This window comes from Chanodichthys erythropterus, chromosome 12 (assembly GCF_024489055.1).
Source record: "Chanodichthys erythropterus isolate Z2021 chromosome 12, ASM2448905v1, whole genome shotgun sequence".
NCBI lineage: Eukaryota > Metazoa > Chordata > Actinopteri > Cypriniformes > Xenocyprididae > Chanodichthys > Chanodichthys erythropterus.
Genome location: NC_090232.1, coordinates 49,795,366 through 49,821,092, shown reverse-complemented (window position 1 = coordinate 49,821,092; position 25,727 = coordinate 49,795,366). Strand labels below are relative to the sequence as shown.

The 25,727-nt window shown below is 37.6% G+C and overlaps 2 protein-coding genes across 2 annotated transcripts in view; both read right to left on the bottom strand.

Moving 5' to 3' along the window:
- Window positions 1-25,727, bottom strand: part of LOC137032441 (B-cell receptor CD22-like) — a 900,294-nt gene that overhangs the window by 803,578 nt on the left and 70,989 nt on the right. The gene's annotated exons all lie outside the window — the stretch shown is intronic.
- Window positions 3,614-12,808, bottom strand: epn3b (epsin 3b). Its single transcript, XM_067405080.1, has 9 exons — window positions 12,581-12,808; window positions 10,670-11,018; window positions 10,291-10,394; window positions 6,810-6,902; window positions 6,620-6,737; window positions 4,966-5,142; window positions 4,295-4,423; window positions 3,984-4,214; window positions 3,614-3,903 (listed from the first exon to the last, which is right to left on the bottom strand). The coding sequence occupies exons 1-9, from the start codon at window positions 12,806-12,808 to the stop codon at window positions 3,614-3,616; spliced, it is 1,719 nt and encodes a 572-aa protein (XP_067261181.1).

Here is a 25,727-nt window from a genome sequence, read left to right as displayed (position 1 = left end):
TGCAGTAATTCAGGCAAAAGGAGCCCCAACTAAGTACTGAGTGCTGTACATGCTCATACTTTTCATGTTCATACTTTTCAGTTGGCCAAGATTTCTAAAAATCCTTTCTTTGTATTGGTCTTAAGTAAGATTTTAATTTTCTGAGATACTGAATTTGGGATTTTCCTTAGTTGTCAGTTATAATCATCAAAATTAAAAGAAATAAACATTTGAAATATATCAGTCTGTGTGTAATTAATGAATATAATATACAAGTTTCACTTTTTAAATGGAATTAGTGAAATAAATCAACTTTTTGATGATATTCTAATTATATGACCAGCACCTGTATCTACACCTCATATCCTCTGGTGTGTCTTTTGTCGGAGATGTTGGAAAGGCCGCTTATTTGAAAATCAAACCCCTTTAGTTCACTGTACATTACAGAAATGTTGATTTATGTTCATAAAACAAATACTGCTGATTTTAAAAGAGCGACCTCTGCTGGACACGAGACACACACTTTCTGTCTGCTGAGGGAAAGAAAAATTAGCATTAAAAGTGAATAACATTCATTTATTTGTGTCTTTGATATATACCATTTAACTCGTAGTAGATTAAACGATTAACCTGGTTCTCCTTCACTAGGACAGACTGGATGGCATACTCATTAGCAGTGCTTAACAGTAAAGCTGGTACTTGATCTTGAATCACTTCTGAGTGGAGGAAATAACAGCATCGGATAATTCAGCATCGACTCACATCGAGTCTGTAGCGATTATAAAACACGTCCGTCTGTACTGGTCCTCTCGGACAGACACCGTGAGTTTTAATTGGCTATGCGGGTTCCTGTGGGTGGCGCTCCTGAGATCCAAGCAGGAAGTGAGGCGCCAGCCCCAGTGCATTGTGGGACTGTCGGTGGGACAGGCACATGGAGGAGCTCGGTTACAATCAGTGCCGGATCTAATTGCACAGGATCCATTGATTCGAGGCAACAGACAGGAAACAGGAAGGGTTTGAGGAACGAGGAGAGGACGGTGAGTTTGTTCTCGGTTAGTAGCTGATGTTCCTGAAATTTCCCTCCTCATGTCTTCTGTCCTGCTTTTGGCTGAGATACTGACATTTAACCCCTTCCTAAGTTCATTAGCAGCATGCTGTTCCTGTGCAGCAGAAGAGTAAAGCGTTGAGCCAACATATTAAAGTCAACATGAAACAACATCCACAACACATGATGTGACATCATTTCTGATATTCAGCTGGGATTGTATCAATCAGTAGATTGTGAAAAGTGGACGTTGCATACCAGAATGGATATTATTGCTGTCATTTGCATTGCATTAACCAGCATTAGTTACTACATCAAATAATTGCAAAAAACGACCTACATCAGTAGCTCAATAATGCCCAGGTAACTGTTTGGCTATTGGTTTAGATGATTTTCCCCGCACATGTGATCTAGATCAGGGTCAGACAGGGTTCAGGAGATTTAGGGGTTACAGATAAACAGTGGAAAAACTGTAAAATAAATTAATACATAATTAATTAAATCAGATAAAACAAATAAAGGAATTATAAATATTAAAATAAATAAATATTGAATAAATAAATACATTAAATTAATATTCAATACATGTTTAATGTAATAAATTGTAGGGGTGTAACGGTACATGTATTCGTACCGAACCGCTTCGGTACTGGGCTTTCGGTTTCGGTGCACGTGTGTACCGAAGCATTACATTGTAACATTGTAGCCTATCACCATTAACCACCAATAATTGCAATAAGCTCTGCGTTTTGTTACTTTCGATAAGAAACAAAGTGTCTGTCTTAAAATTCTGTCCACGAAATTTAAACAGAAAATGCCGTTTTGATGTGCTTTGATGCACCGTGACAGATCAATGCGCCTCAGTTCAACCAGCAATGCGAGCGCAAGTGAACACGACCATCTCTTCCTCTATAATACTAGTTACAGAATAAACATGAATGAACATCTGAAGGTATGTTGAAAGATACAGTACAACTTATCATCATATCTCTTGTAATCGCTCAATCAGTGTTTCAACGGCGGAAAGACATCAATGAAAGCTTGTAAACAATCTGTCATGTAGCATTTACTGTCTACAGCTTGTTAGTTCGCTAGAGAAATGAACTCTTTCGCTAAATATATGCACTGTATTAGCCTACATATTCATTATATTTTACTTAACCTTTTAGTGATGTCCTGATTAGGCTATTTAATGTGTGTTTAAATAAATCTGTTGTGAAAATGACAACCACTGTGTAGAAATGATTATATTTCAACAACGAATTGAAGTAAAAACATTTAGAAGTTAATGCAAAAACTGCCTTAGGTGCAGCTTACATGTTTGCATAGGCCTACAATTTGTTATTTGAGTGTTGATTATTTTATCTAAAATAGTTTGGGCTCAGTTGTTAACCTTATATTATACCTTTTTATAGTAGCATAATGTTCAAATAAGGGCTACTACATAGTTTATAGCATTAGCAGAGATATATTTTTTTTTTATCCTTAAGAAACTTTTAGTTATAATTTAATTTAATATATTTAAAGACAAAAGCACAATTTGTTCAGTAACCACTGTTTAATAAAAAAAAGCAATTTTATGTTTAGTTTTCTCCACACCTGCTGTAGCGAAAACCGTACCGAACCATGACTTTAAAACCGAGGTACGTACCGAACTGTGATTTTTGTGTACCGTTACACCTCTAACAAATTGTGTTTTTACTAAGGCTGCACAGAAAAAAAAATTATATGGCAAATTTGCAATATGGTTTTTACGATTGTTGAATCGTAACACTTTTAACAAAGCTCTGCCCTTTTTTTATTGACAGCATATATTGTCTCTGATTATTGGCTGTTTTTAAACTGTTGATTACTTTAAATACTGATTATTGGCCGATATATCAGTGCATCTCTAATAATAATAATAATAATATATAATAAATAAATAAATAATACAACAGTATCTAAAGATACATTACAATAGTAAGTGGACGAAAAGTTAAATAATGTAACATTATAGAAACAAAAAAAAAAATCCAAATATTTTATACTTTTGCAATATTACCTTTTAATTAATTTATAATTAATTTTTAATTTAATATATTGGGTCTTTAAACATGCAAAAATATATATATCTGACTTTTAAATGTTAGGATGAGGATCTGTGATTTTGGGAGTTCGTGGCATCGAAAAGATTGAAAACTCCTGACCCAATCAAGAGACAGAACATGTTGAAATATTGTGATTATGATAACAAATTTTTGGAATAACATGTTCTCATGACACAATAAGTGCACAGTAAGATCAGGATGGACAGTAAATGGAGTCTGTTTTGAGTTCATGTTGACTTTAAGCTCGATATAAATCCAGGCTGAGCTCTTGCGCTTGAATAAATTATCACGCATAATACAGACGAACGAACGAACGCAAGTTAATAAAGTCAGCCGGCATAAAATGTGTCTTATTGGAAAAGTACCGTCACTAAAAACCAACCCTAGTAACATTGCAGGCTTCAAATCAGCTCTTTAGTCCGTTCACACTGAAAGCGAATCACCGTAATCCGGTTTCAGTGTCCGTTTCCCACACTTCAGTGTGAACCGAAGCGGTTCCTCAGAGGAAGGGGTTGTGGCTTTGTCGGGCGGAGGGCTGCAGCGGGACGGGCGTGAGGGGCAGCAGCGGCTGCGGCAGGTTGCTGGGCATGTCCAGCAGGCCGTGGGGCGGCTGCGTGTAGGACGAGGGCAGAGTCTGGGGCCTCTGCTGCAGGAGGGGCTGAGGAAGGGAGGCGCTGTAGGACAGAGCGGGCGCCGGCCGCGGAGAGGTGGAGTGAGGCCGCATCTGATTCAGAGTCAGTCTGGGCTGCTCACAGTGGAAAGGGTTCGTGGGAGATGGCGTGCTCAGACCTGGGACAGACAATCCGAATCATTTTACATGCTTAAAACAAGACACATTTACACCACTGTTCATTCAGAAGTTTTCCCACCTGACAGAAAGGGGTTTTTGCTCTTGACCGGCGGGTTGGTTGGAATCAGTGTGTCCAGGTTCACGAGGGAGGCGGCGGTGGGCCCGAGAAACGCTTCAGGGGTCCGGCACTGTCTGGGGATCACCGCGTCTAGGGGAGGCCCGAGGCGAGAGAGGTCAAAGGTCTCTGGACTGTCATTCGCCCGTCCGTTCACTTGAACGCCCACCACTAACTCCTCGAACTGATCGGCATCTGGAATGAGAGATGCGAATGAGCTTCAACTCAACTCAACTCGGAGAGGGAAACGAGCATGAAGACGGTCTGGTGAGGACCTGCAGGACTCTCACAGCGAGGGCTGAACACTTGAGTTGGCCCCTCCCCATCCACTACAGGCCCCTCCCCCTCCACTCTAAGCTCCTCCTCCTCCTCTGGAATGGAAAACGGGTCCTTCCCACTCAGAACTAGAATGAAGAGCAGAGAATATAGAGATGGGTCTCTAGAGAACCGCAAACATTTACATATTTAAAGTGAAAGGCTGAGTTAACAAAAAGGATAGTTTCTGTGCCACAAACTGTATATAATGAAATTATTTGATAGGGATCCTTTCTTCATTCTCTAAAGCAGAGTTTCTCAACCAGGGGTCCATGGACCCCTAGTGGTCCTTGACATAATGCCAGGTGGTCCTTATAAAATATCTGAATATGATTTGTGTATATTTTGACATTTGACATGTTCCCATAAAAGAAGATAGTATAATTTAACTGACTATATGCATATAGGACAAGTCAACTAACGGAATAGTGAATCACACTTGATTGCATTTGTTTGTCACAAAGAGATTAATGATACCAATGAGCCAATTTTATTCTGGGGTCCTTGAGGATGGTTCCATTGTTCGGGGGTCCATTGTTCAAAAAAGGTTGAGATTCACTGCTCTCAAGCAATGTATTGTTTTAATTTAAAGGGTCGTCACTGTGAAAACTTGTTTAAAATTTTGTCTCACTTAGTCGCGCTGGGCTCCTCCAGGCTTTTTCGTCCATATTAGAGGTGGAGTTTGAAGGCGGATCATCCCAGGGGTCAGGAGGTGATTGGTGGGTTCCCCAGGGGTGGGCGGGGCTACTGGAGGAAGGGCGAGCCGTCCAGGGACTACCAACCACCGGGTTACTGGACTTCACTACAGCTGAAACAACCAGATCGAACAACATCCACGCTGCACTGTGAAAAACCCTCGAAAATCCTTAAAACAAGATAAATTTACCCAAGAAGCAACACTGCTTTAGATAAAGACTTGTTTTCATAGATTTTGTGTTTTGCCTTACTGCACTGCAGTTTTTTCCTCTTGTTTTTAAGTATAAACCAGTGTCAAATTACTTTTGAGACTAAAACTAAAACTGAAATAAAAGTGAATAAAAACTATATAGACAAAACCTAATAAAAAAAAATAAAATAAAATAAAAACAAAATTACTAAAACCTTCAAAAAAATAAATTATATAATTAACACTGCAATAGTATCTCAATGATACTAAAATAACACTGGATTTTTGCTTGAAAACAACGAATAATGTCAGTTGTTATTTCAACATTGAAAAAAAAACATTAAAAAAATGTTAGCGACTACGAGATTTGCAACTTAAACGACCTTCTTAACCAAAATATGGTTGAAATATTGTCAGTTGTTTCAAAGTTGATAAAAACATAAAAATGCTGTAACAACATTAACTGCTAAATCATTTTAAAAGGTTAACAAAATATTGATCAATCAACGTTGAAATTATAAGATCTGTACAAAAAGACACTGAAAAAACGTTGCGATATCAACAACAATTCAATTTGCAAAATCAAAACAAAATTCAATATCCATGACATTGATTAACCCATTAATAAACATTGAAATACAGGCTGAGAAGTAAAAAAAGACATTTTTTTTGGCATTTTGTTCTACTGAACGGAATCAGCGACTGTCAGATTTGAGGCAATGAGAGTGTTTATATATTTTTTTACGTAACTGACCATCTACATTGAAATCTGGTTAAAATAATGGCAATTGTTGTTTCAACAGTAAATAAAATGTTTAAAAAAAACATTTACTGATAAATAGTTTTAAAAGGTTAACAAAAATACTGATCAATCAACATTGAAATTGTAAGATCTGTTGAAGATCTGTACGAAAAAGATGCGACAATGTTGCGTAATCAATGTTGATTTAATTTGCGAAATCAAAACAAAATTCAACATGCATGACGTTGATTAACCTATGAATAAACATTGAAATACAAGTCAAATAGACTATTTCAACTCAGTAAAAAGTCATTTTTTGCTTTATTTTTCTATTGAATTAACTCAACGACCAAAAGAGATTTACGGCAATGATAATTTTTAGATATTTTTACACAACTGACCTTCTACGTTAAAATGTGGTTGAAATAATGTCAAGTTGTTCGAGTGTTGAACAAATGTTAAAAACAACATTTAATGCTACATAGTTTTATAAGATGAACAAAATATTGATAAATCAACACTGAAATCGTAACATTTGTATAATTGAAATAAAATCACAGTGACCGCAAGATTGTTTTGGTGACGTGGCGAGGAAATCGCCAACTATTATTAAAAATGAATGTGTGAATGCAACTTAACAGCGCACACATCACTGACCTACAGACTCCCAGGGGTCAGAGTTCACAGAGCAGGTGGGTGGGGCATCCCAGGGGTCGTCGCTCACCGGTGCGGCAGGCGTGGGTCCAAACACATCCACCAGGTCGATCATGGCCGACTGTGAGACGAAAGCAAGCGTGAGGCGACCCAGAGCTCATCAGATCATGCAGGTGTTCAGTGTCTGTCTCACCTCTGAAGGGCCCGGGTCTCGCCGTCTCTCGCTCTCCTCCACAACCTTCTGAAGACGAGGCTGAGGATCGTCTCCCTGACGGCTGCGCTGCTCCTGCGGGACAGGAAACAAGCTCAACGCAAACCCTGCTGAAGGTGACGCCGTTAGATAGTTAGTGAACGGATTAATTAGGATTAAAAGAGCAGGAGGTTAATGAGCTCCGTGACATTCACAGCAGATCCACAGAAAACACTGGAGGAAAAATACATGTGAGGAACAGAGAAATATAATTAGAGGAGGAAGAAGAAATGGTTAATATAAGCAGGCCCGTTCACACCTAGGACGGTAACTATAACGATAAAGATATGGTTATAAAATCGTTCTGAATGTAAAAGAATAGTAGAGTCCACAGCAAAACTGTAACGATAACGGCACAGAGGAACGATATCACTTGAATCCCTTTCAGAGTGATTTTTTTCCAACTGATGAATGATGAAAACATTGACAGCCAATCGAAAACCAGCTTGAGCATTTCAAACGGCAGACGACTATATTGTCTGTTGGTGTGGACGCCAATTTTTCCAATATGGAAAAAAGATATTTAACATATTTATTCTGTCTTTTTGCAAAACATTCTGTTGCAGCTGAATACCATGAACAAAAATCAGCAGGCTAAAGAACAACTAACTAATAAACTAGACTAATATAAATGTCAGATATTATAAAGACAAGTATACAATCACTAATACAATAAGAACAAATAAGCAAATCAGCAATAGCACAAACAAATACAACTGAACAAAGTTCAGAAATTGAAATCAAATGTAATATAACTGCATAGTTTTATTTTTATAAATAAAAAATATAGATTAATCCTCATTATTAAAGTCACAAAAGTTATTCAGCCAAGAGCAATGAGTGACTTTTATTTCTTTTGCTCTTTGATTAACAGACAGCAGCAGGATTATTAGGGTGCTGTCACTTTAAGACCTAATGCACGGATCCAATATACTGTTACACGTGTGTTTTCTTTCTGTCAGCGTTCACTTAAGACAAAACCGACTGCGTTTACGAGGATACACTACCGCTCAAAAGTTTGGGATCGGTGAGATTTTTAATGTTTTTAAAAGAAGTTTCATCTGCTCACCAAGGCTGCATTTAATTAATTAAAAATACAGTAAAAACAGTAATATTGTGAAATATTATTACAATTTAAAATGACTGTTTTCTACTTGAAAATATTTTAAAATGTAATGTATTTCAGATAAATGCTGTTCTTGTGAACTTTCTATTCATCAAGGAATCCTGAAAAAAAGTACACAACTGTTTTCAACATTGATAATAATAAGAAATGTTTCTTGAGGAACTAATCATCATATTAGAATGATTTCTGAAGGATCATGTGACACTGAATGTGACATTAAAAATCTTACCGATCCCAAACTTTTGAGCGGTAGTGTATTTTGACATAATTTTGTGTGTATTTGTCTGTTCAAATGCAAGAAGATGCAAAAGAAAACTCATTTCAGTATTCGGCTCTTTGTGTGCGTGTTCTCCATGTTCCCAGCACAGAAAACAGCGTGCGAGTGCCGAATTAAGATCTTTCGCGAGATCATTTTATAACAAATAACCAATTCCTGACCTCAAGTATCCAGAATTGGAATCGATTTTCGATTTCCAACCCTAGTGGACGCTAATGTAGTTATCATTATAGTTATCGTTCGTGGTGTGAACGGGCCTTAGATAAGTTTAAACCAGGGTTATTATAGTTAACTAAAATAAAACCATAAAAAACGTTTTGTTACATGAAATAAATACAAACATTAATTGAAATAAAAAAAAAAAAAAAATAAAAAAAAACAGTTATCAAGGAAACATTTCTCTTTTTCATTTAGTTAAAACTGATGAACTAAAATATATAAATATATGATATAAAATATAAAGACACAATCTAATTCAAACTATTACTAAAAACTATAATAGTATCTCATTGAGACTAAAATAACTGGCTTGAATATTAGAAAAATGCAGAAAATAAAACAGATATCCTAAAGATACAGTAACAAAAACAGCCTGTTTAATCCAGTGTTTCTCAACCTTTTTCACGTGAATATATTAGCTTTTACAGGGTTTTTTTCAAACTTTTTGTCTGGGAGTACTGATATATTAAATTACTTAATTTACTGCAATTCATTTCAAGAACTGCATGTTTTTCAGTTAAAAGAGGGGAAATATATTGTTTTTATTATATTATAATATGATATATATTACACATATATTATATAAATTTCAGTTTAATATATTAATAATCATTTATTAATACTGATATAATATGTATAATAATATATATCATTTATATAATTAATGATTATTAATAACTGAAACACTGTTTAGTCATCTTGAGGTTCTCATGTTAAGAACGACAGGTTTAAATGAATGAAAGCATCTGCTGCAGGATCTACCGCTCCTCGGATACCTGCGCAGAGATACTGGATGTCCTCCTCCGTCTCCATGACAACAGCGCAGCAGCGTTACACACAACAGCGGACAGTGATTGGCTGTTGGGGAGAGACGTGTCAGCGCTCATATTTAAGGCACATCGGAACCGAACGCTGCGCCAGATTTGGGTTAATCAAGAATTATTTTTAGCAGAGCGTGCGGTTTCTGCACTTCCACTGCGTCCTGTGGGAATGGAAAAATTCCTGAAACAGCAAGAAAGGTCAACAGGAAAACTGTTCCTGCTCATCTTTCTCCTCACATTTCCTCCTCGTCGTCCTCACACACACAGTGGATCGAGATGGAAATGCTCCGGCTGCTGAAAGACACTCTCACCGCTGCATGTGTTCATTTACTACATCAAACACCACAGAAACTGGAGACCTACAGGGATCGTTTACAGTTCGGGAAACAGACTAATGTAAAAAAGAGAGTGTGTGAGAGAGAGAAGACTGAGTGTGTGTTTAATTGTGTGTATACAGGGCCTAACCTGCCAATGGCCAGTGACTTATGAAAATGTACTGAATAATAGGCTACTGTCACTTTAAGAGCTAATGCACTGATCCAATATACTGATACACATGCGTTTTATTTCTCAACTGTTTACATTCAGTTAAGACAAAAACTGACTATGTTTACGACATAATTTCATTTGAATATGACTGTTCAAGTGCAAGAAGACAAAAGAGAGCTCGATTCAGTATTCGCACGCTGTCTGAGACGCAGATTTTCTGGGTGCGTGTTTCGGAAAACTTCCTACAAGGTGCGCGAGTAACGAAATGAGTTTGTCTCGCGTCTTCTTGAGCTTGAATAATTAAATTGGCAAGGCTTAAACTTTCATGAGCACTGGCCTGTCAACTGCCCCGAACCTTGTTCACGTTTGTTCACATTCATGTTCTCACAGCAGGCAGTTAACACTGTTTCACAGACTCACCAACACAGATTTTTACTCATATTTGGCGCTAGGCGAGTGTTCATTTTAAGCCCAGTGTGTGTGTGTGTGTACCTCTCTGCTCATGGCCAGCGCGAGCTGCAGCTGTAGTTCTTCTTCTCCACTGGTCTGCGGTCGAGTCTGTTCCAGATCAGACGCTCGAGGAGACGAGGATGACGCTGACAGACAGACAGACAGATGGGTGAGGGATCATAATGTTTATTTATGAGTGTAATCTATGTGACTGATGTTCCTCTGTCATAAAGCATCAGCATCTCACTTCAGTCATATTGTGTCACACGCCTCATTAAACAACACACATGACAGAAGCAGCTGTGACGAGACTCTTCAGTGCAGCAGATGTATATTTATGATGATTTAATCGTGCCTTATAAATAAAACAAAGCTTAAACTGACTTTGAATTCAGAGTTAGTAATGCAGAGTTGCTCTCACAGTTAAAGGAGGACGGCGATCCTCTGGAGTGGTTGAACTCTTCTCCGTACAGCGCGGCCATGCTGGGCTGACTGCTGCGCCTGCTGGGATACGCGGGAGGAACGCCGCTGCCCGCCATCCTCTCTTTGGTCTTGAGGGCCTGCGCTCTCTCTAGCCGCAGACGCTCCTCGTCCCGCAGCAGCGCCACCAGCTGCTTGGCTTTCTCGCGCACGTTCACACCCTGGTCGCGCCCGTCGCGGTCCACGTACTGGAAGTCGCGGAGCGTCTGGATGGTGAAGGCGTTCTCGCGGCACTGCTGGGCGACCCGCTCCGAACCCGTCTTGGCCAGATAGTCCAGCAGAGTCAGAGCCTGGACCAGACACACAAAACCGGCTCACTACACTCCACTATCAGACATTATTAATGACTTCACTGCCAGATCAAGAGCTGCTCAAACTCTCTGACTCCTGAGTTCAACATACACAAATCTGCTGTAAAGATTCCAACACTTCTTTAACTTACAGAAGCCAGGAGTTTCCACAGATTCAAATAAATAACTAAAATTATTTTAATTAGAATTCAAACAATTACATTTCAAGATTCCAGAAATGTTCTTCCCGCTCTTTTCAACCAATGAATTTACATGATGACTTTTCCATACGTTTAATTTACTGGATAAATGTTAAGGATGATGTTAAGGATAAAGATTAAGGATTAAGTTTCCCTCATAAATTCTACGGGATAAAATATTGGCATAGCAAGAAATATGTGTAGTCTAAAAAAATATTTAGGATTTTATTAATTTCCATGAATTCATCCAAAAATCACTTGAAATTACTAATTAGACTAAAAATAAACTAGAAAATTACACTTTGTAAATTAGATAATAAACCAGTGTTATTTCAATTTAAAAATATTTTGAATCAGCTTTTATTTTTATATTCGTCTTGTCACTTTATTAGTTTTTTTTTTAAATAATGCTATTTATTTTTTATTTTTAATGCTATTTATGCTATTATTCAGTTAGTTTTTTTTTTATTTTTTATTTCCAGTTAATAATTTTAGTATTTCAACCTAAACTTATTTTAGTTTATTACCAAGAAAACATTTCTAATTTTCATTTAGTTTCTTTTTTTAAATAATATTTATATATATTTTTTATTTAGCTTTATTTCAATTAACAGAAATGTTTTTAATAGTTTTAGTTAATGATAAATACCCTGAAACAAACTAGAAATTACTTTTTTTTTTTAATTAGGCTAAAATTCACTTGAAATTACTAGTTAGACTAGAAGTAACTTGTGTTATTTTTATTGTATTAATATTTTGAATCAGCTTTTATTTTTATATTTTTATCTTTTGTCATTTTATTAGTTTTTTTTTTAAATATATATAAAATAATAATTTTAGTACTTCAACTTTATTTGTTTATTGTCAAGTCGGCATTTCTAATTTGCATTTAGATCAAGTTTTTCAACAAATATTTGAACTAGAAAATAAATAAATTAACTAGAAATTAATCTTTTTAAATGAGGCTGGAACTCACTTGAAATGACTAGAAATCACACTTTATAAATATTATTCAATTTGTTTTTAATTCAGTTTTTATTTATTTCCAGATCATAATGATAGTACTTCAGCTTCAACTTATTTCAGTTTATTACCAAGAAAACATTTCTAATTTTCGTTTAGTTTTTTTTTTTTTTTTAGTTCAAGATTTTCAACTAATATTTAGATTTTATTATTATTATTTTTTTAAATAGTTTTAGTTATCAAAATAAACTAGAAATTACTCTTTCTGAATTAGGCCAGAATTAGGTAGAAATCACACATTTCCTCATATATTCAGAGTCCATGGGAATCCTGGTTCTTCAGGATTGATTTCTATCTGGTTTGGTGTGTCTGTGAGTGACTGCGGACAGACTCGGACACCTTGTAGACGTGTCTCCAGTTCTTGCCGTGGTCGTTGAGGCGTTTCCACACCATGGCCATGACCTCGCTGAAGGCCACCACGCTGAAGGTCAGCTCGGCGATCTCCGACATCAGCGAGCTGGACGGGCCCCAGGGGTCGTTGGAGGTCGCCTCCCGCACCTTGATCTCCGCATCCGAGTAGTTGTGCACGATGTTCTTCACCTGCCTCCGGAGGGCCGAGGTCGTCATGGCGACGGCGAGAGTGTGTGTGTGGGCGGATCTCCGGCCTCCCGCTGTGAGACGAGGCAGACGGTCACGCTAAACAGAGCCAGAGCTGAGAGAAAAATGACACAAACAGGTGCTTTTACACTTCAAAAACTATAATTAAATGCTTTTCAGTTCTATGAAGTCACATAGACTCATAGTTTCATGAAATGCTAGTTTTAATCTGTAAAGGGATAGAATAATGCTGTTACCAAGGCAACAAACATAAGTAGATATTTTTGTCTTCAAAATTGTTTAAAAAAACTGAAATGGTCTGTATGTATGGAATGTTTTGTACAAATTATTGTTCATTCATAGTGCATTATTATTAACATTTCAATATATCAATATTTGTATATTTTGCTGTCGTATGTAAACGAAACATGACTATAATGTATCCTGAACATGCAATAAACTACTTAGCAACACTAAAAACCTTAGCAACCACATAACAATGTATTGGCAACCCACATGTATCATGGCACTCTCATCTATCCCAGAATAGCTGTTGTTATTTCCAGCTAAAACTATTAAAAAACATTTCTGTTAATTGAACCTGAAATAATATAAATATTAGATGAGAAATGTTGCCTTGGATACTTACTGAAATAAAATGTTTAAAAGTTGAACTACTAAAATGACTAAAACTAAAACTGAAAATGAATTTTAAGTTAAATAGAAATAATAAACCAACCTCAAACTAATTAAAAATGATAAAATTTCTAAAAATTAACTAAAATTAAGATGAAAACAGATCATGTAAACATAAAAGCTAATTCAAAATATACGTATATTCAACAGTTTCAAAATAATACTAAAGTAACTGTTCAAAGAATGCTGAAATCTTGTTTATTGTTGGTGAATCAAGATTAAAAAAAAAAAAAACATAAAATACATTTTACCGTTCATTTTTCCATTTAAAAATGAAATATGCTTTCAAATGTTTAATTGATTTATTTTACATATTTATTTTATAGTCCATTGTCAAGTATAGATGACAGTTTCCTATAGGTCAGAGGTCAAAAGTCATTTACTAAACAGTTTATTGTAGTTTTAGTTCATCATGTGGTGTTGTAGAGGGTTAACAAGCTTTTCAACACATAAGTTGACGCAGTTGAGCTGATTAAAAATGCCCCACTCCCTCTTCATTTGCAGCGAGACGAAAGCGATTACCATTTTCAGGATCATCAATAATTCAGCGTGGCTCTCCAGTTAGCACTTATCTTGAAAAACACGGGCAGAGGAAGTGGGACGGTGGGAAAGACGTGTGTTATCTGTCCGTCAGGCTCCAAAACAGACCGGCCAATCAGTCGAGCGCCCAATCGTCCTTCAGGTGGCCCGTATACTTCATCTGCTTCCTTGCATTTGCAACATCAAGGTGAAATGTTCATTTCCCAGATTACACACCCAGTGATTAAAGCATCTGAAATGCGGCCTGAAAGCATCTGCTAATGAATAAATGTGTATTTGACTCATGCATGAGTCACACTCGCCACCAAAGAACTGGCTCACGCTGTTACCCGTCAGCCCACGGACACCCCGAGAGCACCAGATGACTAGTGATGGATCAGCTGTGAATCACAGCGGCACGTTCAGCTCATGTCACAGTCGGCTTCAACCAGGTGTCTTTCATTCAGACGACACTGAAGAGCGAAGGGTTAATATGCTTACTCTGAAGGAGTCGTGAGTTTGGTGTTAATCACACTCTGTATCAGCAGCAGGCCTGATATCTGGAAACATCTGAGTCCTTCATTCACGAAAAGTACTATTAGACTAACAGGATTATGATGAAATGTCTGAATGTTTGATAGACACGAACACTGTGGGGTTGTGGTTGTCAGAACTTTATGGTTGCAACATTTTAAGTTTATTAGATTTATATTAAATTTACAGGACAAAATGAAGCTTGTGATTTGGTTGCTCAACAACAACAAAGCTGGAGAATCTCACGCAGCCAAAATGAGGATTGTCAGTAACAGTGTTCAACCTTACATTTCAAACCGGAGTCGACACTGATGGAGAGACAGGAAGAAGTTACAACGTTTAGACGTTTCTGAATGGTTAGTGGATAAATTGATGTAGTTGCTGTGGAGTTGATTCAACTCATTCACTAGCATGTGCCGTCATGTTCATCTTTTGTGCAAATCCAGCGTTGAATTGATGTTGGGTTGTGGTTGTCAGAACTTCATGGTTGCAACATTTTAAGTTTATTAGAATTGTATTAAATTTACAGGACAAAACATATTTCATTACCTGAAATAATGTTTGTATTCTAAATGACTAAAATCTGTTTTTTACCCTTATTTAACCCTTAAGACACAGTCATTAAAGGTGATTATGATTTCACCTTTTTTAACTTTAGTTACTTACTTTATTTATTTATTTATAAAGGGACCATGTACAATGGACCCTGGCAGCTCGACATAAACAATAAAGTAACACACACAATACATATATATACAATAACACATACACATACTATTAAACAGCAACCATGCCAATGTCAGATCACAAAATTGATTCAATTTTAAGAAGGATTTTAACTTAATTTTAAAAAGACCAATATATTTACACCCTTTTATATCTTAAGTTAGTGTGTAATGTTGCTGTTTGAGCATAAACAACATCTGCAAAGTTACGACGCTCAAAGTTCAATGCAAAGAGATATATTTTCTTTTAAAGAAATCACTTTTTGAGGTCTACAACAAATGGATGATAGGTACTACGACAAGCTTCTTCCCGGGTTAGTGACATCACTATGCCTAAAATGTACATAAACCCCACCCCGAGAACACACAACAAAGGGGGCGGGGCCATGTTGAGCTGCTTTAGAGAAGAGGAAGAGTTGTTGTAGTAGAGCAGGGGTCCCCAAACTTGTTCCTGGAGGGCCGGTGTCCTGCAGAGTTTAGCTCCAACTTGCATCAGCACGCCTTCCTAGAAGTTTCTAGTATGCTTAGTAGGACCTTAATTAGCTGCTTCAGGTGTGTATGATTAGGGTTGGAGCTAAACTCTGAAGAGACACCGGCCCTTCAGGAGCAGGAATGGTGACCCCTGTAGTAGAGTGTTGTTGTCATGCCGTCATTTTATGCCGGACTGCTTCACAAACGAGGATCAATTCAACGTTGGATTTGCACAAAAGACATGCTAGTGGATGAGTTGAATCAACTCCACAGCAACTACATAAATTTATCAACTAACCATTCAGAAACGTCCAGTTTCATTCTAAAAGTTGTAACTTCTTCCCGAGTCTCTCCATCAGTGTCGACTCCGGTTTGAACAATGTAAGGCTGAACACCAACACTGACAATCCTCATTTTGGCTGCATGAGATTCTCCAGCTTTGTTGTTGTTGACCAACTGAAGTGTGAGTTGTTAAAGCTCCGCCCTCTTCTGGAAAGGGGGCGGGAGCAGCAGCTCATTTGCATTTATTAGTGTATTTTGAGCTGAAAATTCACAAACACATTCTGGTGACACCAGAGACTCATATTACATCTTGTGAAAGGGGAATAATAAGTCCCCTTTAACAGTATTTTACTGTAAATTTGCATTAATCCCATATAGGTTAAACGAACATAACCAATAAAAAATGTAATGTACCAATGTAAAATTCTGATAATTTCTGGCAGTGTAGCGTCAGCTGACCTGACTGAACATCTCTGCCTTTCACACGGCTGCGCTCATTGACTTTGCATTTCTGTGTATTCGGCAAAACCTAATCCTTCCCGATTTGAATTGATCTGTCCTCCTTCTCTAAAGGCAGCGCTCCTCTCTGTGAAGAGCTCATGGTGTTCCTCAGAGTTCATCAGCTCCCGTCATTAACCAACAAGTCTTTAAAACACCATCTGGACATTTGAGATCCGTTCAACACATTTACAAAGAAGAAAAACTGGTTTTGCATCGGACACAAAACACACTAGTCAAGGAGCTGCTAACATCAGCACATTTTCAGAACTAGTCTGACGCAACAAAACTAGATCATTATGATTAATGAAGATAGGCTTTAGTGAGAAGGAATGCAACACTTTCAGTTGTGCATCTACAAAGTTGGGACACTGTACAAATTGTGAATAAAAAAGGAATGCAATAATTTACAAATCTCATCAACTTATATTTTATTCACAATAGAACATATCAAATGTTGAAATTGAGACATTTTGAAATGTCATGCCAAATATTGGCTCATTTTGGATTTCATGAGAGCTACACATTCCAAAAAAGTTGGGACAGGTAGCAATAAAAGGCTGGAAAAGTTAAATGTACATATAAGGAACAGCTGGAGGAACAATTTGCAACTTATAAGGTCGATTGGCAACATGATTGGGTATAAAAAGAGCCTCTCAGAGTGGCAGTGTCTCTCAGAAGTCAAGATGGGCAGAAGATCACCAATTCCCCCAATGCTGCGACGAAAAATATTGGAGCAATATCAGAAAGGAGTTTCTCAGAGAAAAATTGCAAAGAGTTTGAAGTTATCATCATCTACAGTGCATAATATCATCCAAAGATTCAGAGAATCTGGAACAATCTCTGTGTGTAAGGGTCAAGGCCGGAAAACCATACTGGATGCCCGTGATCTTCGGGCCCTTAGACGGCACTGCATCACATACAGGAATGCTACTGTAATGGAAATCATAACATGGGCTCAGGAATACTCCCAGAAAAATTTGTCGGTGAACACAATCCACCGTGCCATTCGCTGTTGCCGGCTAAAACTCTATAGGTCAAAAAAGAAGCCATATCTAAACATGATCCAGAAGCGCAGGCGTTTTCTCTGGGCCAAGGCTCATTTAAAATGGACTGTGGCAAAGTGGAAAACTGTTCTGTGGTCAGGCGAATCAAAATTTGAAGTTCTTTTTGGAAAACTGGGACACCATGTCATCCGGACTAAAGAGGACAAGGACAACCCAAGTTGTTATCAGCGCTCAGGTCAGAAGCCTGCATCTCTGATGGTATGGGGTTGCATGAGTGCGTGTGGCATGGGCAGCTCACACATCTGGAAAGGCACCATCAATGCTGAAAGGTATATCCAAGTTCTATAACAACGTATGCTCCCATACAGACGTCATCTCTTTCAGGGAAGACCTTGCTTTTTCCAACATGACAATGCCAGACCACATACTGCATCAATTACAACATCATGGCTGTGTAGAAGAAGGATCCGGGTACTGAAATGACCAGCCTGCAGTCCAGATCTTTCACCCATAGAAAACATTTGGCACATCATAAAGAGGAAGATGTGACAAAGAAGACCTAAAACAGTTAAGCAACTAGAAGCCTGTATTAGACAAGAATGGGACAACATTCCTGTTCCTAAACTTGAGCAACTTGTCTCCTCAGTCCCCAGACGTTTGCAGACTGTTATAAAAAGAAGAGGGGACGCCACACAGTGGTAAACATGGCCTTGTCCCAACTTTTTTGAGATGTGTTGATGCCATGAAATTTAAAATCAACTTATTTTTCCCTTAAAATGATACATTTTCTCAGTTTAAACATTTGATATGTCATCTATGTTATATTCTGAATAAAATATTGAAATTTGAAACTTCCACATCATTGCATTCTGTTTTTATTCAAAATTTGTACAGTGTCCCAACTTTTTATGCTTTTATTTAGAGTTTTGCATGTGAATTGATCACTTATTCAACTCTCCTAACAGGGAATGTTTTCAAAAATTTTGGATAAAATGAGTAAATTTTGGTAAACACCATTATGATGTTATTATTAATATCTGACAATGGTTGAAACAATATTAGGAGTAAACATTCTTAGTATAATATTGTTTGAATGTTCTTTAAACGTCCAGTTTTTGGATTCTGTGTGCTACTGTTAAAGAACATCATCATAAATGTGGGAAACATTTTTTGTACAGTTTCCAAATGTTTTTCAATGTTTAAATAATGTGGACAATCCAGTTTAGATGAAGCAGCATTCATGCATATTCAACAACATGATGTACTATTCCTAGCACGTTATGTAATTAAGTTCAAATAAGGTTTTCACTCACTCTAATAATGACAGAGTAATATATCAGCCAGGCCGGCTAATGAGCTGATATTTGGCCATTTTAAGATTAATGACTGGCATCAGCAATCGACCATGTTCACTTGGGCAATAAAAGTTTTAGTTGGTGCTTTTTGTGAAATTTGAGTACATATTGTGCTTGTTTATGCCTCATTTACTATCATTAAACTGTAAATGAAGGTTTCAGAAGGGTTTTTGCAGTGACGCCATAAATAGAATAATCATTTTTTGGATTTCCAAAGAACAGTTCTTAAAAAAATAAATAAAGTAAGTGCAAAGAACATTTTAATAATCTAAAGAGCCTTTTGTACAATGGACAGTTACATGGAAGTTAAAGGTTCTTTATGGAATCATCAATGCCAATAAAGATCCTTTATTTTTAAGAGTGTATATAATATTACCGTTATTCTGACCATCAGTCATCCTTACGGAAAAAACAAAACTGGCGCTGCGTTCGTTTTGTAAGTAGAATAGGGAAGGCGTAGGACATTCAGCGTAAGCGTTTTGAAGAATGCGGAAACGGGAAGTACGTTCAAGGCGATATTTTGTGTTTATAAATCATAAATTAGGGCTGCACGATTAATCGCATGCTATTCTCATGCGCATTTCGTCAGTAAAGCCGGTTCCCTGATTACCGCTAAATCGCCATCACCTGCTTTCAAATGAAGCGGCATTTAATAGACAGAGCCGTAGATCACTGAAAAGCCACGCAATATCGCGTTCATATCGCAGATGAATCGCCTGCGATAATGAACGCGATATTGCGTGGCTTGTCTGTGAACTACGGCTCTGTCTATTAAAAGGCGCTCCGTTTAAAAGCAGGTGATGGCGATTTAGCGGTAATCAGGGAACCGGCTTTACTGACGAAATGCGCGTGAGAATAGCATGCGATTAATCGTGCAGCCCTATCATAAATGGTTGTAATTTTTTTTTTTTTTTTTTAATGACCAATCGTTTCTCTAGATAAGACTCTTATTCCTCGTTTGGTATCATTTAAAGCTCTTTGAAGCTGCACTGAAACTGTAATTTTGACCTTCAACTGTTTGGAGGCCATTGAAGTCCACTATAAGGAGAATAATCCTGGAATGTTTTCCTCAAAAACCTTCATGTCTTTTCGACTGAAGAAATAAAGACATGAACATCTTGGATGACGTGGGGGTGAGTAAATTATTAGCAAAAGTTTATTTAAAAATGGACTAATCCTTTAAGTTGAATGTAGAGGCCTTTAGTGTGGATCTCCTTAGGCTTGTGATGAGTCTTGCAAACACATCCCTGCGTACTGGCCATTGTCATGGTATTAACACAGCAGGAAAGTAAGTAAGTAACTCACTCATCATCTGCTGTAGATGAGCAGAAACAAACACTCCATGACTGGAGTAAAATGTGCGAGTAACTGAGCACAGATGAGTGTGATCTCAGCAGAGACATCTGCTCCTCAACATGACACACTTTCATCGAGCACATCCCCTCTGAGACGCTTAATTCTGTCAATGGCCTTTTATGCGTTCCTTATTGAATTATTCCACGCCATGTTCCTGCGGTGATCACAGATCCATCTCACTCACATTACTGCAAATTAAGGGGCCAAAGACGGTTGTACAGCCTGGTGCCTCAGAAGAGCCTTCGGATGAACTTAAAAAGGTTCTCCTGTGATGTCACAGAACTATTTTAAATGTCTTTTTTTCAGTTGGGTGATGCCACAGATCATGTCCTAAAAACGTCATAGCAGAACCTTAAGTCACTGAACATTTTAAGTCCTAATAAAGTCGTAGTAGAACCTATTTAACCCCTTAACTGTCATTGTCCTTCTAGCGGGACACTTGCCGCTCTTTTTTATTGCCTTTTATTCCTATAACATATTTTAGTAATCATCATAAATTAGGTATCATTCGAAAGCTTAAACGATCAAAATTCATCCTGTGAAAACTATTTTGAAATCAGACAACTTTAAATCAAGGTCATAACCATGTCTTGAACATTGGGCGGACCAATTTATTATTATTATTTTTTTTTTATAAAGCATAAAGAAACAGAAATTCTAGGTGTAGCTAATTCTAGTTGGGAAATTTTGGAACTATTTGCAAATATTTGCATCAAATATATTGTTAGTCCTGAGATTCTTCACATTAGTGAATAAATACAAAGATCAGCTATTAACATTCGAATTTCCTAGTGGTCTGGTGATAGAATTTTTGTTAACAGTATCAAAGGTTGCTGGTTCTAATCCACCCTCGTATAGGTTTTTTTTTTCCTCATGAGAATCAAAGATTGTATATCAAGAGCAGGGACTTGTTCATGTGCATTTGTTTTGTGATTTCACCAGAAAGAACAGTCTCCGCAATGTCATTAAGTGACAGATTGCCGCACATGTCTGTGTTGTGAAGACCGTGCACGAGCCAAAAGAGAACATAAACCTCGCCTACTTTGATTCGATTGGCCATCTTAATCATTTTAATATTGACGAGCGCTGTTAGACCACTGAGGTAGACCAGACTAAAAATGTAACTTTTAAACCTTTTTGCCATCCCTACAGAGTGCTGCATAATGGAATGAGTAGGCAGTGTCATGTTTCATATTACAAAATGTATTTTAACTATTTTAGAACCAATTTTTTTCTAATCTTGACAAACAAATATGGTAGGAACGGTCTGAGACTCAAGATTCCACATATGGTGACTGTTTTGTGATAGTAGTGATATTGTGACAGAAATGTATTAATTTGTCACAGGAGAATGCATTAAAAAATCAATGGAATTTGGCTATTTTTGGTGTAGTGCCTAAACACTTCAATTTATGTGATATCAGCTTCAAATTTAGAACACAACATGGACAGACATATGGCTTCGATTTTATAGCAATTTTAGAGTAAAAATAATTTTGTAAAATATATAGGCCTATTTTGTATTAAAAAATGTTTGGTACAGTAAATTTGTTTAACAGTCAACTTAAACTTCTATCACTTTGTTTTACACTTTCATATTTTGAAGTGCTTTCACTTCAGCAATAATCAGTGTCTTTTTTGAAAAAAGAGACCAACCTTAGGTGTGTATTCCAAAGAATTTGTGAATTACAACCAATTAAGTATGAATTTGTCACGTCTATGCACAGAAAGTTGTTCCAAAGTCATAAAACATTTAAAGTCCCAGAACATTTCCTATATGATGCTATTTAACCCTTTCGAATCCCTTGAATTCCATATAGAACATTTCAATGTTCTAATAAAGTGATTGTAAACCTTTGTCTATGATGTCATAGAAGAATCTTGTTAGTGTTCTATGATTTTTTAGAAAGCCATACGTGTACTGATGCTTTAAAGAAAATGGGTTTCACATTCACTGTGGTAATAGATGATATAGATACACTAATCTGACCTGCAATGTGAATTCAAGAAGATTTTTTAAATCTCCAGAGAATCATTTATCCAGCATGAGCAGATCCCACACACCAGCATCAGAAATAGACTCAAGACTGTGTGTAAATGCTCCAGTAGGCCTTCAGCTCCTGCACTGAGCATCACACTTCTGATACAGATCACAATCACATCTACAATCTATCAGACATGCACAGTAACACACTGACAGAAATGCGCTTCATCTGCAGGGTCACTGAGGAGATAAATGAATCCCGCTTACCCGCAGCATCTTAGTGAGCAGCCGCGATCCGCCACACCGACACGAACCCAGAGAGACAGACAGACAGACAGTCAGAAAGAGACACTGATAGATTTGTCCGTGCCGCCGTCGATCTGTGCGAGAATAATCGCGTGGATGCTGCAATATCTCCGGTGAAATGATCCATCTACACATGCTCACGCATGCGGTGTGGAGGCACGAACCGTCATCACGAGAGAGAGAGAGAGAGAGAGAGAGAGAGAGAGATGCTCTGCGCACTCAGCATTTAACCGCATTACTGCCGGACTCCCTCAACAAGCAAATAAATACAATACATTTATAAATCATACATGAATTAATATTACAACATTAATTAATGATTAAATATTGTGAAAACAGAAAGGTATTTATCAGTGTGTGACTGAAAGTTTTAATTGCTTTATTAATGATAGCGAGCTGATGGCTATTTACAATCTAATTATCCAGAGAATAATAATAAAACTGGCAAAAGATAATCTCCCTTTGCATTGAACTTTGAGCGTCGTAACTTTGCAGATGTTGTTTATGCTCAAACAGCAACATTACACACTAGGATATAAAAGGGTGTAAATCTATTGGTCTTTTTAAAATTAAGTTAAAATCCTTCTTAAAACTGAATCAACTTTGTAGGCATTGGCATGGTTGCTGTTTAATTGTTTTCTTGTCCTGATATGCAGCTTTGTTCTGTTGGACTGTTACAATTTGAACCATTGCGCAGGAACAGTAGCTGCTTCCCATTTCTCCATTTCGGAGACTGTGTCCTCTGGAGGTCGCATTCAAAGGGTTAATTCACCACATCTGTAGACCTTCATTCATGTTCGAAACACAAATTAAGATCTTTTTGATGAAGTCTGAGAGGTTTCTGTCTTTCTGAGCTTCACGATGCGTGTTGTGTTCACGCGAGAGCTGGCATTGTTGTTTTGTAAATAAAGTGGTAAATATGTTTTTTTTTTTTTTTTTTTTTTTTTTTGCACAAACAAAGCACTCTTGTCACTTTCTAACATTGAGTTTGAGCCTGGTTGGTTGAATTCTATGTGTTGCGTTCTTTAACGGTCCGCCAGGAAACTAATGCCAAAGTCCATTTAAGACAAGTCATTTCACTCGGCGGCCATCTTTGAAACGCCTCTCGGGCATCCTGGGCATCATGCAGCTCCTCTCTTTGAATGGGGAAACATCAAATTCTCCAAAACTGTTCGTCAACCTTACGATTACATTTGATATTTTAAATTCACCAATGAAATCTGACAACTGTCTCAATTTTCTTTTCCAAACCCTCGAATCTTGACAAAAAAACATAACAAAACTGTATTTTAGGTTGAATCAAGCTAATGCGCATGCACAGACCTAAATGTGCGTCTCTTGTACCTCATTTCCAGTCGACCGGAAGTTGAAGTCGGCCGTGTGCCGCCATCTTGTAGCAGAACTTCACTTGCGTTAGCATCCCATTGACTCCCATTCATTTCGGCGTCACTTTGACAGCGAATAACTTTACATCTGAGACGTTTAAAGACTCCATTTGTCCATTATTTATACATGACAATGTATAAAGGGCTCCATTACCTTCTATGTTACATTATGGTCCCGTAGAAACAGTTTTTGTAAAAAATAAGCTAACGATTGCGTCATAACCACTCGACTCTCTGTCGCACAGTAGAGAAATTACCGTACAGACAGGAGGAGAAGCTTGCAGGCAATCGGGGAGTTTATCTTGATATGGCGTACTGGCGTTACATTTTAAAATACTATACAAAATAATTAATCAGAATACTTACTCCTGCTCACTCACGCCAAACAACTCCCCGCTCAAGCTCGCGTCTCTGCAAGATTAACGATGGCAGTTTGCACGCACAGCTACTAGAAGATTTACATCTGTCAGACAGGTTGCGGACGTCATCAAGCTTAGTGTGAGTCTGCGCGTCAGAAGCGGAAGTGCTAAAAATCGCTAAAAATGGGCTTCACTTGACTCAATTGAGTTCCAATGGGGTCGCTGTGTCCATTTCTTTTACTGTCTATGCTCATCTGCGTCTGACTGTTTCTATAGAAACCGGTGCTTCTAATGGCGACTGCAGTGATGCGATGACCTTACCAGTCGGCGATTGGCTCTTATTTAGAAGGCGGGACTTATTCCGCCATATTGTGCGTTACACTTTCTCCAATTCAAAACAATACGAGTGACACTAAACTCCCTCGTAGAAGAAGAAAACTGTCAGGTTTACAACTGTGACAACGAGCTCTTACCAAGATCAAAACGCTGGATTTTCAAAAGTATGTGAAGTTTGAATATTAGATGCATGTCGCCGGTCTGTTATTGTAGAGACGCCCCTAAACCTGACGCGGAACAAAAAGAAATGTGATTGGTTGCGCACATCAGTCAAACGTCTTCTTGGAAGCTCCTTAGCCAATGAAAGCTGCGATAGAGTCCAGATCTTCTGCCGCAGTGTTGCCAAGTCCATGGTTTTCCTGTGGAGTTGGGCTACTTTTACACTGTTGCAACGGATTGTTTTTTGAATCGACCCAAAATAACATGATATTTAGCGCTTGGAATGCAAATTTTACCAGGGGAGCCCTGCCAAAAAACGCAAATTTAGGCAGGTTTTGTTGTGAAGACCTGGCAACCCCGTTCTGCAGTCAGTCTGAGGAGGTCTGTATTTTAAAATTAAAACGGTATTTTAAAACTAATATGCACTAGTAAAGGGCCAAAGGCTGTATATGTCATCAAGGATGTCTTATTTAAGAAAGTAACAGTAATAAAACTGACTGTTATTCCTTGTGAGGTGTAAAATACTGTAATTTTGTTCTTTGCAATCTAAAGTTTACCATTCTTAAATGAGATGTACTCGATGAAGCAGCCTTTAAATGCGACCTCTGGAGGATGCGGTCTCTGAAATTGGGCGCAACTACTGTTACCGCGGCAATGGTTCAAATTGGTTCAAAACGGTCAGTCCAACGGACCGAAGCTGCAGCCTGAAAAGATATGTGTAACCCAGTGGTTGGGGAAAAAAAACAAAAAAAAAACAACTACCCTTTTTTACTGTGTATTTTACTTATTTTTGAAGGTTTGCTCTGCTATAATGTATACTGTATAAAGATTTATTTTAACATATTTCATTATTGTCTGCATATTTTATTTAAACTGTCTATAACAGCATTGTGTTTATGCTGGGTAGTCTGAACAACACAATGCAGAAGCACTACTCAGTAGGAGTAAGCACTTTTTTTATTTTATCAGAATATATA

Excerpts from the sequence above, each read along its gene's own strand:
- epn3b (XM_067405080.1), bottom strand. The coding sequence starts at position 12,808 with ATGACGACCTCGGCCCTCCGGAGGCAGGTGAAGAACATCGTGCACAAC. Across the intron at positions 6,903-10,290 it reads CGCTGGCCATGAGCAGAGAG|GAGCAGCGCAGCCGTCAGGG; the intron begins GTACACACACAC and ends CCTGTCCCGCAG. Across the intron at positions 4,424-4,965 it reads GAGGAGCCCAGCGCGACTAA|TTCTGAGTGGGAAGGACCCG; the intron begins GTGAGACAAAAT and ends TCTTCATTCTAG.